Source organism: Nycticebus coucang, chromosome 22, assembly GCF_027406575.1.
Source record: "Nycticebus coucang isolate mNycCou1 chromosome 22, mNycCou1.pri, whole genome shotgun sequence".
NCBI classification, from domain to species: Eukaryota; Metazoa; Chordata; class Mammalia; order Primates; family Lorisidae; genus Nycticebus; species Nycticebus coucang.
The window spans coordinates 355,399-371,267 of NC_069801.1; the positions used below are offsets into that span (position 1 = coordinate 355,399).

Here is a 15,869-nt window from a genome sequence, read left to right on the forward strand (position 1 = left end):
GTAACTATACTCAGCTCACTACTAATTGGGTAGTGTGATTTACATGGCAAGGAAAAGAGCCATTTTTAGCTTAGCGGAGGGTGGTGGGAAGATGGGCACCCTCTTGCCTGACTGCTGGGAAAGCCCTTACTGACTGAGAGATGCACAGACAAGGGCACCAAGAACCACACACATGGGCAAAGCACCAGCACTAGCCCAGCTGACAAATGGGCTGGATGAGCAGCTCAACTCTGACCTTGGCCCAGGGACACCAAGTGGCTCTGGACCATTTGCTGAAAAGGCTGAGCTGCACCACCAAACTACTTTTGCACCTCGCCGAACAGCAGCCGCCTGCCATGGTGCATTGCTGAGTCTGACTCTCTACTCTGGTCTATGATCTGTGTCTCTCCCCTGACAACCATGGGTTCTTTGCTGCTGGGGTGAAATCTTAAAATAACTGACTCCACTTTTTTCTTCTATTTAAAAATTATTTCAGCTACTCTAACCTTTTCATGTAAATTGTAGAATAAACACATGCATCCTACAAAAACTTTGTTGAAATTATGATAAACTGTATCCAATCTAAAGACTAATTTAAGGGTAATTATGCAGCAACACTTGTAGGAAGCCAGTTATGAACTATTGAGACAGGCCTGCATGGGGAAGTAGAACAGCCAGGAAGCTCAGCACAAGGACAGGCCAACACACGTTAAGCCAAACAGATGTGGACCCCTCAGAGGAGCCACCAAGATGGTAGGAAGAGGCATCAGAAAGGAAGCTATCAATAGTGTCAGACACCAGAGACCAAGAATCCAATAATGGAGAAGAATCCTGGATGTGGCATCTCAGGAAACCCTGCCAGGGGAAACATGGAGAGTGGGGCTGCATACAGGCAAGGGCTGCAACAAGGAGCAGGCAGCTGGGGTGGGGGCAGTAGGAACAAGCTCTGCCTCTGAAAGGAAGCTCTACAAGATTGGGCAGGTGGGCTATTCTGGTGACAGAACCAGCAGAGACCACATCAGGGACATAAAATGAAAGCACAAATGACAGGGCTAGCCTAACACCCCTCACTGTGTCCAGCCATGGGTGGGTGGGGCAGTTCATGTTCACCAGCAGTGGCCCTGCTGGTCTTGTTGAGAGGAGTAGGGTCTGGTTACACAACAAATATTCACGATTTATTTGGGAAATATTAAAACCACACAAGGTGGTGCCCATAGCTCAATGGGTAGGGCGCTGGCCACATGCACCCGGCCTGCTGAAAACAAAAAAATAGCTGGGCATTGTGGCGGGCACCGGTAGTCCCGGCTACTCAGGAGGTAGAGGCAAGAGAATCTTTTTTTTTTTTTTTCAGTTTTTGACCAGGGCTGTGTTTGAACCTGCCACCTCTGGTATATGGGGTTGGTGCCCTACTCCTTGAGCCACAGGCATTGCCCAGCAAGAGAATCTCTTAAGCCCAAGAGTTGGGGGCTGCTGTGAGCTGTGACACCACGGCACTCTACCGAGGGCAATAAAGTAAGACTAAAACCTGGGTGGTGCCTGTGGCTCAAAGGAGTAGGGTGCCAGCCCCATATACGAGGTGGGGGGTTCAAACACAGCTCTGGCAAAAAAAAAAAAAAACTAAAACCTTAGCATAACCCATTCCCAGGTATAACAGCACCATTCATTCTGGTGTGTGCTCTTCACAGGGTCAGCAGCAGGTGTACAACATGCAGACGGGCCTGAAGCAAGTCTCTCCTTGTCTCCTGGGACTTGTTCTTCATGTGACTTCAGCACCCACCACAGCTAATCATTTCAAGGGTCTCAGTCAGCAACACCATGATGGCACGCCCACTCTGCAGACGTGCTTTTCCCAGACAGATTATCCCACAACTGGACTTCCTGGGCTAGAGCAAAGGCTGCAGTTGAGGCCAGCAGCCCCTCGGCCATGCTACCTCCACTCTCACCCTCCATGGCATCCCCAGTAGCGCAGGGTCGTCATGGTTCGCATACTTCCTTCTGGCAGCAGCACTCTCCTCCCATTACATCCTATGCAAGATCTCCACATGTAGGCAGACAGAAACCTGCTGCCCGGCTACCTGGACCCCACTCTGCTCTGGGCTTGCCCCTGGGATGGTGTCCACAGAGACTCTCAAGCTGGTCCAGACCCCAAGGCTAGCACCAATCTCCCCAAAAGCCCCAGAAACTTGCTGACTGATAACTCCCAAGTCTACTATGTAAACAACACCAAGGATCCCAGGTGGTACCTGGTGACTGGGAGAGGCCAGGCCTCTTGGCAGCAGCTTGGTGGGGCTAAGATCCCAGACAGGCCCTGCAGCCTCCCTAAGCCTCAGATGCCCCAACCACACGAAGGGGACTACTCTGAGGATCGCAAGTCATTGAACATGCCCAACACAGACTAAAACACTCGATAAACACCCCTTTCCTTCCTTCAATAACATTCACGTTGGTCTTAAGAAACAGCAGAAGAATAAAGCCTTTTTCCACTGTTTATCCTGATCTGTTCTTCTCAGCTCTATACCACAGCAGGGAGGTCTGGAAGACACTAATACTTACAGGTGGCACCTAAAGACTTAGACACACCAGCAAAACCAAACTCTGAGCAAACAATTCAGTAGGTGGGAGGAATAAGAGGATGAGTTCTAAGTAAGTCCAACTTAACCAATACATTCAAAATACATTGTTATGTGCAAACAAAAGATGTTTAACAGGCAAAGTCTATTCAGAATGTAAAAACTGTAAAAAATGAACAAATTTTGTCTTGTTCTACCTCAGAGCTAAAGACTTACCTTCATAAGGAGTCATCTCAGGGCCTCGGACAACATAATGCCTAAAGGAGAGAAAAAAATTACTGGGATTTAGGAATGGCAAATTCTCCAAACTCTGAGTCACTTCAAGGCTAGGTTTGTAGCACCCATCCAAACTACATTTGCCAACATTCAACCAAGCACACAACTGCAGGGTAAGTACTGAACAGCACCCTGGTCTCCTGTACTATAGGAGCTGAAGCCACCTGCCACCCTTACAAGGCTGTACTTTCTAAATTTTCCACAAGGTACTTTTGTTTCTAGAACACAACATGCAAGAATTCTCTGTAGTCACTAAACTAAAATTATAAAGAAACTTTAATTTCATAATACATTTTATTTTTTGAGACTGAGTATCACTCTGTTGCCCTGGGTAGAGTGCTATGGCATCGTCACAGCTCACAGCAACCTCAAACTCCTGTGCTCAAGCCATCCTACTGCCTCAGTCTCCTGAGTAGCTGGGACTACAGGCATGTGCCACTATAAGCAGTTAATTTTTCTATTTTTTGTATAGACAGAGTCTGGCTATTGTTCAGGTTGGCCTCAAATTCCTGCGCTCAAGCAATCCTCCCTTGGCCTCCAGGAGTGCTGGGATTACAGGTGTGAGCCACTGTACCCAGCTTCATATATATTTTATGTATCTTATCTTACCCACTGTGCCCAGCTTCATATATATGTCATCTTACAACATGCACACAGGTGAAGCAGGGCACAGCTAGTGACATGAAGCTGGCTCTATGTTCCTCCCCACCTCCATGCTGATGTTCCTGGAAAAACCAGAAGGAGACCTCTGAGCAGCTATGCTGGAGGAAGGAGGAGGACAATGCTGACCACCCCACGGCCAAAGTCCTTAGAGAGCTCAGACTAGAAGAAGCAACAAATAAATGCCACATTTCCCTATGCAAATAAATAAGGTTTCCTCTATACTGAACCCCTGCTCTCCTTCTGGAGTCTGGAACTTTGGTAGCTGCCTGGCAGTGACAACTGGCCACCTTAAAATCCCTGGCACTGAGTCTGTTGAGCTTCTCTGGTAACCACATGCCAAATGGGTCACCCTCAGAGAGGAATCTGGATGCCTGTGCACGATTTCCTACAGACTTTGTCCTATGCACCTCTTTCCTTTTCTGATTTTGCTGTCTTTTCACTGTATAAATTTTAACACAAGTATTCCTTATGAATCACTGCACCTGGGGTGATCTTAGAGACCCCCACCCACTTCCCGGCCCTCAGAGTCACACATAGGGAGGGATTCCACGAATCACAGAAGTAAAGGTAAGCTGCCTGGAGAACCTGCCAGGACAAGGCCTCCTCTATGAGCTGGGAAAGGTGAACCCCTGCCCTATTTGGAAAATATTTTTTTCCAAAGACAAGAGTAAAATCTCTTTTGTCTCTGGTGTAATACAATTTTATTTATTTATTATTTTTATTTTTTGCAGTTTTTGGCCGGGGCTGGGTTTGAACCCACCACCTCCGGCATATGGGGCCAGGGCCCTACTCCTTTGAGCCACAGGTGCTGCCCAAGTTTTTTTTTTTTTTTTTAGAGACAGAGTCTCACTTTATGGCCCTCGGTAGAGTGCCATGGCATCACACAGCTCACAGCAACCTCCAACTCCTGGGCTTAAGCGATTCTCTTGCCTCAGCCTCCCAAGTAGCTGGGACTACAGGCGCCCGCCACAACACCCGGCTATGTTTTGGTTGCAGTTCAGCCGGGGCCGGGTTTGAACCCGCCACCCTCGGTATATGGGGCCGGCGCCTTACCAACTGAGCCACAGACGCTGCCTCCAAGTTTTGTTTTTTTTTTTTTTTTTTTTTGAGACAGAGCCTCAAGCTGTCACCCTGGGTAGAGTGTGTGGCATCACAGCTCACAGCAACCTTCACTCCTGGGCTCAAGCGATTCTCCTGCCTCTGCCTCCCAAGTAGCTGGGATTACAGGCGCCCACTACAACGCCCGGCTATTTTGGGTTTTTTTTGGTTGCAGCCGTCATTGTTGTTTGATGGGTCCGGGTTAGATTCGAACCGGCCAGCTCAGGTGTATGTGGCTGGCGCCTTAGCCGCTTGAGCCACAGGCGCTGAACCTAAAGTATTTTTTAAAGATCAAAACGTAAAACATCCTGGCTTGGGGCCCACAGCACAGTGGTTATGGCGTCAGCCACATACACCAAGGCTGACAGATTCGAAACCAGCCCGGGACAGCTAAAACAACAATGACAACTGAAACAAAAAAATAGCTGGACATTGTGACGGGCGCCTGTAGTCCTAGCTACTTGGGAGGCTAAGGCAAGAGAATCGCTTAAGCTCAAGAGTTGGAGGGTTCTGTGAGCTGTGTTGCCATGGAACTCTACCGAGGGCGACATAATAAGACTCTGTCTCGGGTGGCGCCTGTGGCTCAAAGGGGTAGGGCGCCAGTCCCATATGCCGGAGGTGGTGGGTTCAAACCCAGCCCAGGCCAGAAACTGCAAAAAAAAAAAAAAAAGACTCTGTCTCAAAAAAATAAAAAAAAAAAACATCCTGCAAACAAAGAGAAAATGCTTTTTTTAATGCCTTAGCTTTACGATTTCTTTTTTTTTTTTTTTTTTGGTAGAGACAGAGTTTCACTTTATCACCCACGGTAGAGGTAGAGTGCCATGGCATCACACAGCTCACAGCAACCTCCAACTCCTGGGCTTAGGTGATTCCCTTGCCTCAGCCTCCCGAGTAGCTAAGACTACAGGCAACCCACCACAACACCTGGCTATTTTTTGTTGTTGTTGTTGCAGTTTGGCCGGGGCCGGGTTTGAACCCACCACCTCCGTATATGGGGCTGGCACCCTGCCCACTGAGCCACAGACGCCGCCCATACACTTTCTTACAAATTTACTAGAAAACCTGGTAGAGGCTATATTTCTCTAAAGGTATGGGTAGTCTCCTAACTCCAACTGTGGCCAAACAGCTACCATGAAATGAATGTTTAAATGACACAGGTGCTCAGGGGCACCTGGCCTGAGCCAATGCCAGGGGTGGAGTGTCAGGATCCTGTTCTTATCACAAATGCTCTGAAGCAAGACAGGCTACCTGCCATTGTCCAAAGCAACGAGTAGAGGGAAGGCTACTCTAAGCCCTCAACTTGCAAGATGTTGAGTTATCAACAGCTGTGAACCCTGCACAACCCAAATCCTCCTGAGGACTCCTAGCCTAAGTCAACAGGACTCCCAGCCTAAGTCAACAGGACTCCCAGCCTAAGTCAACAGGACTCTGTGGTGTCTCTGGCAGGCTATCCTCTGGGAAGATTAGAGAGTATCCACTCACACCTGAGTAGGGGACAGCCTGCCCACTGCCATGGCCAGAGGGACCAGGCTCACTTAGCCAAGCCTGGAGAGAAGCTGCGCATGACAGTCGTGCAGGGTGACCAGGGAGACAAAGCCTTACCATTCGAGAATATTTGAAGGGAGGGGCTCAGCACAGATGTAAGGCACTGGGTCTTTCTTAATCCGAAGGTAGTCCTGTTTCAGTCTCTGGGTTGCTGTTGTTGGAGCTCTCTTACTGCTGTTGCTGCTCATCTATTAAAAACAAATGTTTACATTTATAAAGAATGAGAGACGGACAACAACAACTCTTCTCATCCCAAGCTTCAGCAGCCATGCTCCTCTGCTCTCATTTCTGCAGCCCATAATTCATTTAAATGTGCACATCTCACACCAGGCACCCAGAATCACAGCCAGCAGGTCACTCTAACTTGCCACGCACCCAGATGTCCAGAGGCCCTCAGGGTCCTTTTTCCATCCGTCTTGCCACCACCTTCACTTATGCAATGTATGGCACAGGTGCAAAGATAAAGCGAACCCCAAAGCCTAAGTTCTGTCCTCAAAGAATCTAAATGGGGATAAAGACAATGATCTTAAAGGGCCGTAGGTAGGTGTGCTGAAGCCTGCCTGGTCCAGATCCCGAAAACAGTGGTGCGTGTTTTTCAAATCTGAGTTCAAGATGTCTCGTGGGATTGAGTATTTACACGAAAGAAAATTCCAAGTACCACAAACCAATTTACCATTGGTCACCAGCAAAAGGAACAAAGGAGCCTCCCTCTGAGGCCAGAGGGACAGAGACACTTGAAAGACCCCAAGGCACTGGTTGGGCATAGGAGAAGTCATGCCTTCTAGGTAGAAGGTGGGCAGGCCTCAGGAAATGCAGAGGGCCTGGCAACAGCACTGGTCACTGTGTCAAGAACCCAAGCACAGTGAGGGGTGGGATTAAGACTGGCTAAGGAGGTAAACCCAGGGCAGTGCCCAGAAGACCTTTGAGAACAAGCCTTACAACAAATCACATCTTCTATTAGAAAGGCCACCTTAGTAGCTCAAGTGGACAGTACTGAAGACTAAGCAAAGGGAGTGAGGCAGTACCACCATCATTTAAGAAAAAAAACTGGAGGCCAGGTGTGGTGGCTCACGCCTATAATCCAGCACTTGGGAGGCCAAGGTGGGTGGACTGCCTGAGCTCACAGGTTTGAGACCAGACTGAGCCAGAGCAAGACCTCATCTCTAAAAAAACAGCCAGGCATTGTGGTGGGCGCCCGTAGTCTCAGCTACTTGGGAGACGGAGGCAAGAGAATCGTTTAAGCCCAAGAGTTTGAGGTTGCTGTAAGCTATGACACCACAACACTCTACTTAGAGGGTGACAAAGTGAGATTCTGTCTCAAAAAATAGGAAAGGAAAGGAAAAAGGAAAAGGAAAGGGAAAGGAAAGGGGAAGGAAAGGGAAAGGGAAGGGAAAGGAAAGAAAAGAGACTGATCAGGGACCTGGGACCCCTCAGTTATATTCTAGAAGATGAGGAGAGGGTGGTGATTGGGACACTGGACTCCTCACTGCCACAGACATCAGAATAGCTCCAACTTAATCTCTTTTATATACTGGAGTTTCTCATAACTTAAGAGGGAAAGAAAAAAAGGTCTGCAGCTATAAAAATAAAGTGTGAAACCACTAGTCTAAAATATGGAAATGAGGACGTGGGGATATGCAGGGACGGAGAGAAAAGGACCAAGAGACATTCCTCTGGTCTAGAATGGGCAGGCTAAGTGTGGACAGTGGGGCAGATGTGTCCACACCTTCCTGCTACTGTCAGCCCCAGACCACTGCAAATGCCACCTTTCAACAACACCGTGATAGTCAGGGCTCCCAACCTGTCTCACACAGCACTATCTGACCAAAAGCTTTAATCACAGTCCTGGACAACAGTGACCATGAGCAACAGCCACCGACCTCCACCTGACCTCCCAATCCAAACGAACCTGAAGTCTACCCCGCACCAGTCTTGGGGCAGTCTACAGGTGGAAAACTCACCTAGGCCCTTTCCAACCCAGATGGAAGGCCACCTCCTTCAGAAGCCTCCCTGATTCCCCTCATCAAATGCCTCCGACTTGGTCCTTCACCTGACCAACACATCATGCAGGGGCCTTTGGAACCAACAGATGCGAGAGTGGGCTCTTCTGCCTGGCTCTGCCATGAGTGCTCCCACCAGAAGCAGGGCTGCAGTCCCTCAGCTTCTGGCTGGAGAAGCCAAATGGGCCAGGTAACAAATACCAATTACCCAAAAACAGAATTTCCACACAGTACTTGTTCCTCCTTTTAAATGTTCGCCATGAAGTTAACACTCCACCATATGCAAAATAACTGCCTAATTCAAATACAACTGTATTCTGACTCAGCTAAGTAGTCAGACTGGATGCTTTATCAAGGTTAGTGGACCTATTTTTAAAGTTTATGAACAGGTACAGAAAAGTGAAACACATTCTACATGGTCAATCACGACCAAACCTCTGCCCCATCCTTGCTGAGAGGTGTGATCCGTAAAATCACATTATGATACAACGGCTCAGTTTCCTCAACTATGCCTCCTCTGCCTCCTCTGCTCTTGAGGTCTGACACAGAGGTTTGAGGAGACTGTTTCTCCTAATTCTCCCTATCCAAATATGACAGAAGGAAGGGCAGGGTATATAACGCTAAAATAATGGGAAAACACAGTATGAAGCGTATGTGCCTCAGGTTCCCTTCAAATAAGTCCTGATAGGGCGGCGCCTGTGGCTCAGTGAGCAGGGCGCCGGCCCCATATACCGAGGGTGGCGGGTTCAAACCCAGCCCCGGCCAAACTGCAACCAAAAAAATAGCCGGGCGTTGTGGCGGGTGCCTGTAGTCCCAGCTACTCGGGAGGCTGAGGCAGGAGAATCGCCTAAGCCCAGGAGCTGGAGGTTGCTGTGAGCTGTGTGACGCCACGGCACTCTACCGAGGGCCATAAAGTGAAACTCTGTCTCTACAAAAAAAAAAAAAATAAGTCCTGATAAAGAACATATGGTATATCATATTAAGGAGAGACAACTAAAAAATAAATAAATAAAAAGCATAGATAAAAACCACTATCATGGCTCAGCGCCTGTGGCTCAAGCGGCTAAGGCTGGTGGGTTCGAATCCAGCCTGGGCCCGCCAAAGAACAATGATGACGGCTGCAACCAAAAAATATAGTGGGCACCTGTAGTCCCAGCTACTTGGGAGGCTGAGGCAAGAGAACAGCTCAAGCCCAAGAGTTTGAGGTTGCTATAAGCTGTAATGCCACAGCACTCTATCGAGGGAGACAAAGTGAGACTCTGTCTCAAAAAAAAACGGTATCTCACACACACTGCAGGAAAGTAACCTGCAACCCCGAGGGCACAGACCCTTCAGGTCCATGTTGCTGTGGGATGCCCAGCACACCTTCATCTCACTCCTCTTTTCTCTAGACAACTCTTTTTTACTCTGAGTGTCAGTAATCAGGTGATCTTGTGCCAGGAGACCTTGCCTGGCCATCAGATAAACACGTGATACACCCAGGCCCGTCACAGAAGCATCTTCCTTTCCCAGCAGATTGCTTCACAGGCTGGATGGAGGCCCAAGGCTGATGAAGGCAGCCCCGCCACCACTCACACACCTGCCTGAGAACCTAGCTGCTACAAATGAGGTCAACAGTGCCAAGCTGTGCACAGATTACTGATGCAAATCCTAGGCACCAACGTCCAACCCTGCCTAAAATCTCCATACTGGACTTTTCAATTAAATGATATGCTTAAGTTCTCTTCTTTTGAAGCCTGATTATACCAGTTTCACTCGCCCCGGACTGAACAGAATCCTGACCCATACCCTGCCCGTACTTAAACTGATGCGCTCTCATAGCTCTCACACTGCGTTGTCCTTAGCTGCCTCCCCGCTGTGCTATGGGGCTTACCCATTTGGCTCCGGCAGAAAGTTGGGAACTGTACGTGAATCACACGCACACCTACTAAACGGTACGCACTGAAAAGACTAGACGCTTACACCTGGCCAAAGGCTGAGCTGATGGCCTGAGGATAGGTCGGGGTTTGGATCAGGGCCCAAGTCCACTCCAACACGCCGGCTGCCTGGACTCTGACTTCCCTCTCTTACCGCCTGGATTTTCTGTTATTTTACACCCAGAAACACAATCCGGGCCACACTCGTTTCTCTTGGGATTTATGTGACAATGTGGGGTTCCAACTGTTGAGGTGTGAAGCGGCGGGCTCAACGGCATCGCCCCCACACTCCTCAGGACACATTTACGAATCAAGGTCAATACTGGCTCGTCCTGAAGGTGCCCACGAGCGTCCCAACTAACTGCAGGCCTTTTCATAGGAGACCCAGCCGTGCGACCAAACTCCCAACCCGGCAATGGACACCCCCCCAGCCCGCAGTCCCGGCGACCCGCCGTAACCGACCTCTGGTTCTGCGCAGGGACGCTCCGGGCCGGGGCCCCGCGGGAGGCGGGAGCGAACGGAGACGGCGGCGCGGAGTCCCCCGCGGACCCGCGCCCCGGCCCTCAGCTGCGGGTGGCTCCACCGGGCGGACGAACAGCCCGAGGCCCCGGCGCAGTGGGAGCGCGCGCTCACCTCTTCCCGTCGCCGCGGGTGGGCCGCCGCCGCGCTCAGGCTCGCCGTGGTCGAGACCGGAGCAGGGTGCGAAAGAATGAGACCCGCACTGGAGCGAACCGCACCCGCCGAAGTACACTACCACCTCGGCCTCCAGCTCAGCTTCCAAGATGGCTGCCTATGGGGCGGGACCTAGACGCGGTTCCGCTTCCGGTGCGCGGTTTTCCAGGAGGCGGCCGCTCTAGGCAACCTGGAGAACGACGTTCACGTCTCTGTTATCTCCGGCCCCCGCTAGGCCACGCAGCCGTCATCTGGGAAGACTGTCAGCGCGTGCGCACTGGCAGGCAATTCCGCGGGGCGGGGCTCCAGGTGGAGGAGGCCAGCGCGTGCGCACTGGGGGGGGAGCTACGCGGGGTAGTTCCCGCGCCAGTCCGTGAATCTCGCGATGTGGTCCCACCCCCGGGTTGTCTCTCTGCCACAGCCCTGTCCGCGAGTGGCTCCGGGAGCAGTGAGCAGCCTCAAGAGGACCCCGGCGGGGAAAGGGACTTCCAACTCTCCCCCCAGCCTCTTCCATCCTAGAGTCCCGGACGGCGGCGTCCAGCGAAGAGCCTGCCGCATCCCCGCTGAGCTCCCTCCCGGCCGGGCACACGGTCGTCGTGCTCGGAGGATCCCACTCAGGCTCGTCCGCTCCCGCAGCCCGCCTGCCCTAGCAGGGCACGCCCTCAGCCCCTGGCCTGAGCCCCTCGAGCCGGTCCCGGGGTTCCGAGTGAGCGCAGGGCCGGCTCCGGATGTCCGGGACATATATGACACGCTGTGACTGCCTCGCAGCCGTACCGGCGCCCAGCATCCCTCCGTGGGGCAGCCGTGCCCCACTGGAACCCCAGGGACAGACCGGGGATGGACCTGTGGGGGTGTGGTCTTCCTCTTCACCACCACCACCACCCCCTCTGACTTGGCAGGTTTGGAGGGATGTGAGGGTGGCAGAACGCTGGGGATGGGCCTCTGGGGCAGATGGCAGAGGAAGGCCAGTCCAGGATCCACCACAGGTGGAAAGGTGGCTGACACATGATAAATGATGGTCCCCTGGCCCTGGGGCAGAACCTAGGAGTGTCCATCTGTCTGCCAGTCCCCCACTAGCAAGTTAGCCCATGGGAAACCAGCTTGTTTTCTCTGGCTATCACCAGGCTCTCCTTCTGTTGCTGCCCTCAGGAAACATGCAGGGCAGACTAAACTGTTTTCAGAGTGTGGAAAGTCATGACAAATGGTCCTGAGGCTTGAGAAGGCTCTAGTCACCACCTGCTGCCAGCCTGGCTGCCTGGCCATCGGCTTTAAGGCCAGAGCACTGAGCAGCTTGTGTCCCACTGACCAGGACCATGCGTCTGAAAGTCATGGAAGGAAGGCCACCTGAGCTAAAGGTATGAGCACACCTCTGCTCACTCACAGCCACCACTGGGGCCTTGGCCTGGAACAGACAAAGTCCCTCCCCTGGCTCAGTTTGTCTGTAAGTAAATATCCCAACGTACTTATAGAGATACTGCAGGTTCTGGAGCATCTTGGCCGGAAGACTGCAGAAGAAGCTTCAACTCAGAGCCCCACTCCAGCCTCCTCACAAGGAGGAGCACACCTGAGTCACACCCCAAGGGAAAAGGCACCTGAGACAGGTGCAGCCAGAAAGTTGTCCAGACACCACGACTCCACTTACCCACATCTGCAACCTCCTGATCAGTGGGACACAGGCTGCTTAGTGCTGTGGCCACAGAGTGGATGGCCTTAGCAGCTGGTATGGGAAGCAGGCAGCCAGGCTGGCAGCAGGTAGTGACTAGAGCCTTCTCAAGCTTCAGGACCATGAGTCTGAAGGCAGGAGCCACCCTTCTGCAGCAGCAGAGCCTGGGGTTAGCCTTCAGGAGGGACTTCACACCATCACCGCAGGGCATGGGTCATGGAGGATATGCCCCTCCACTGACCAGGGCTCCCTCTTCCATGGGAAGGCCAGGGGCTTTCTGCTCCCCACAAGCTGCCCCTTGGCTACACCAGCTCCCCAAGGCTGAGCTCTCCTGCTGGCTCACTCCTGTGATGCAGGAAAGCACAGGTTGTTCCAGTTTGGGGGTCTCCTGCTTGGCAGCTCAGGCTGCTCTTGTGCCCCATCTCAATGGCAGTACAGCCCACTCACTTGTAGGCAGCTGCTCAGAGATGGATCTGGGGACTCTGCCACTGGCCCACAGCTACCAGCAATGTCAGCTAACCCCCGCTTTAAACTTGAAGAGGTGCTGTGGCCCCATTTTCCATGGGGGAAGCAGCCTCAGAGAGGTGGAGTAACTCAGGGAGGCTACACAGTCAGTGACAGAGCTGCATTTTACTCCTGGCCCAGGGAGGGACCAGGGCCCCTCTTCATTAGTGTCACTTCCTTTTCTCAGGACAACACCAGTGGCTGCTGCCTCCCACCAGAGCTGCCAGACCAGTGGCCTCACCCATTCTCAGAGTGGAGGCTGAGCATGCTGGACCCAGTGACTCCCTCATGTCAGCCCAGTTCCTTGCTGCCAATGGGCTGGGCATTCAGGAACCCAGAGTCAGCCTGAGGGGGAAGGGCCCGAGTCCACTCTCTAACATGGGACCAGGCTGAGGATCTAGTTGTTGGGGACAGCAGGGCCCCAGGAGAACAGGGTTGTCCTGCCACCTGCATACACCATCTGTCCTCACACAGCCACACTTCAGCCAAAGATCTTGGCTAAGGAGACAGTGTGACTTGGCCCAAGGTGGATGGAACATGTGCTGGCTTGTGCTCTGAGCATGTAGCGTGTCCTCTTGGCATGTGTGGTAGGTGATGGAGAAAATTTATCCAGTGGAGAAAATGAACACCGTGCCTACTTTGAGCACCAGGTGCTACCTCCACACCCAGGCCCCAGGTGGTTCTCACAATTAGTGCCTGTCCCGTTGGCTGGGCAGCTAGTCCCAAGGGACACCTGGGTGTTGGTAATAGAGGCCCCCACAGAGTGTCTCTCAATCACAGACACCAGTGGTCAGATCTGGACATGTAAGCTGGGCAGGCACCCTTCCCAAGACTGGCAGGAAGTAAGATTCAGGGCTCACCACGGTCTTCTTGGAGCCCATGTCTGACCTGAGACCTGTATTCCAGGAGTTGGGAAGGACAGAAGGGCATCCAAAGGGGTCTTGGGCCAACACTATCTTCTTCTCCCACTTCAGGAACTACCATCCCTTCCAGCCAGCAAGGGCCAGGGCCCAGACCTCATTGGGAGGGCTCCAGGTGAGAAAGGCATACCTGGCAGAGCCCCCCCCATCTCTGCCCCCCAACTCCCCCTCCTGAGTTGGGAGCAGGGGTGGCCATCTGGCCACTGGACCCCACCCTACAGCCCTGCCCCATGCCCAGTGGCCTCAAGCCACATCCACTTTGGAGCTGCCATCCTGGCTGCCCACCACACACTGCCAGGAGAACAGCAGTGTCCACCAGGGCTTTCCTCCCCAGGCCAAGGCCCTCCTGGGGTCTCCCAACCTGAAGTGGAGAGTGTGTCTCACTGAGAGGACACAGCATGTGCTGGACAGACCGTCAGAAGACATTTCAGACACTGCAGGGAGGATACGCAGCGTGTGTGCATGGAGCCAGGCAAGAAGAGAGGCGGTATGGCCTGTCTTGAAAACACACACACACACACACACACACACGGCAAAGGCAGGAGGGACAGGCAGCCTATTCAGGGCAGGGTTCCAGTTCTTCCTAGAGTATGTGGTGTATCTCCTGCTGTGTGTGAATGTACATCTGAGTGTGAGGGGCTGCTATCTCCACTCCTGCTGTGTTTGAGGTGCCCACGGCTACCTGTGAGTCTCAAGCCTTCTGTCCAGAGGTCCAGAGCCTGCCCCATCTCCAAGAAGCCCTGGAAGCTCCAACTGGATCCTGAGACCCTCTGCAGAGCACCTCCTTCTCCTGCCTGGAGTCAGAATCTTCCAGGCACCTGCACCTCCCCTGTAACATGCTGCTGATGGCTTGCCTTACCTGTGGGCTCAGCGTGGGCATTGAGACTGCCCTCACTGCCCAGTGCTGGCAGGAGCTCCTGCAGGCCACATAAGGAGTGTGGGAGGCCCAGGAGTGGAGCAGAGTGGAGTGGCCTCTAGCCTATGCCAGCTGGTGCTTGCAGGGCGGCAGGAGTAGCTGAAGCCCAGCACATTGCTCCCCTGAGCCCGGGAGGGCTCAGTTACTCAGACAACAATGGGCACAGTGTGGAATGTCCTCAGGTTCTAATGACTAGGCATGTCTGAGTCAGCAGGCCTGGCCTGGGACCCTGGAGCCTCTGGGCAGGACTAGGGCCAGGCCAGCCAGCCAGGCTGTATATCCCTGGGTGCCCTGGTGTCCCCACAATGGGCTGGTTGGCCCCGGGAGCCCACATGTCCTGAAGCACAAAATCTTCCCCGGTCACTCAGTATGGCAGATGATGCCTCACCTTGAGCCCATAGTACTGAACAAGTACAGGCTTGACTCTTACCCCAGACCTGGCCAGACCCACCCTAATTAGAAATGGCCATATTGGCTCCTGGAGGTCAGTGTCATTAAAGCCAAGAGATGCAACACAAGCCCTGTCCTGGGCATGTCACCTGGGCCTGGTCTTCCTCAGGGGCCCCACCCACCTGCCTCAGCCTACCTGCAGACACTCCTTCTCTGCCATCCTGCTGCCTAACCACCCAGGCTGAGCTCCAAGGCCATGACAAGAAATGCCTGAGGTGGTGCCTGAGCTCTGAGGTTTCCTGGTGAGAGGGCACAGTGCCAGCCCCAAGAGTGGACAGCCTAGGGCAGGGTCTCATCCATGCATCTGAGCAGACTGAAGGCCAAGGGACATTACCACCAGGCCTGGGTGGGACTACACTGAGGATTCCAGACCAGACTGGATCCGGGAGCCACCGCCCAAGGATGGATGTGAAGAGAGGCTGGTGGAGCTGCAGTCACCCCACTATCACCACTATCCACTTGCCCTCTGCCATGTCTGTTCTCATGACTGACCAGGATGACATCCTGGGGCGTGTCTACTGGCAGGTAGAGCTCCTCTGAGCAGTGCTGGCACTGCCTGGTCATTGTGGCATCACCTTGTCACTTGGAGCGTAGGTGCCCTTCCCACTAGTCAGTCCATGTGATGTGAATCCACACCAGTGAGGGTGAGGTATTGGCATGAAAAGGGGCCCCACTGCTCACCCCTGTGCCTGTGGAC

The 15,869-nt window shown here is 52.9% G+C and overlaps 1 protein-coding gene across 2 annotated transcripts in view; it reads right to left on the reverse strand.

Moving 5' to 3' along the window:
* The window catches only part of UBE2J2 (ubiquitin conjugating enzyme E2 J2), a 22,946-nt gene extending 12,129 nt beyond the window's left edge, over positions 1 to 10,817 (reverse strand). Inside the window, exons 1-3 of one of the 2 annotated variants that reach the window (XM_053576647.1) lie at positions 10,681 to 10,817; positions 6,189 to 6,319; positions 2,766 to 2,806 (exon numbers count right to left, since the gene is read on the reverse strand). In XM_053576647.1, the coding sequence (XP_053432622.1) occupies positions 2,766 to 2,806; positions 6,189 to 6,319 (172 nt within the window). In that variant the 5' untranslated portion in view covers positions 10,681 to 10,817. Of the gene's footprint in view, positions 1 to 2,765; positions 2,807 to 6,188; positions 6,320 to 10,509; positions 10,603 to 10,680 lie in introns of those variants that run through there. The other variant, XM_053576648.1, reaches the window with a different exon arrangement.
* Positions 10,818 to 15,869: the final 5,052 nt, after the last annotated feature.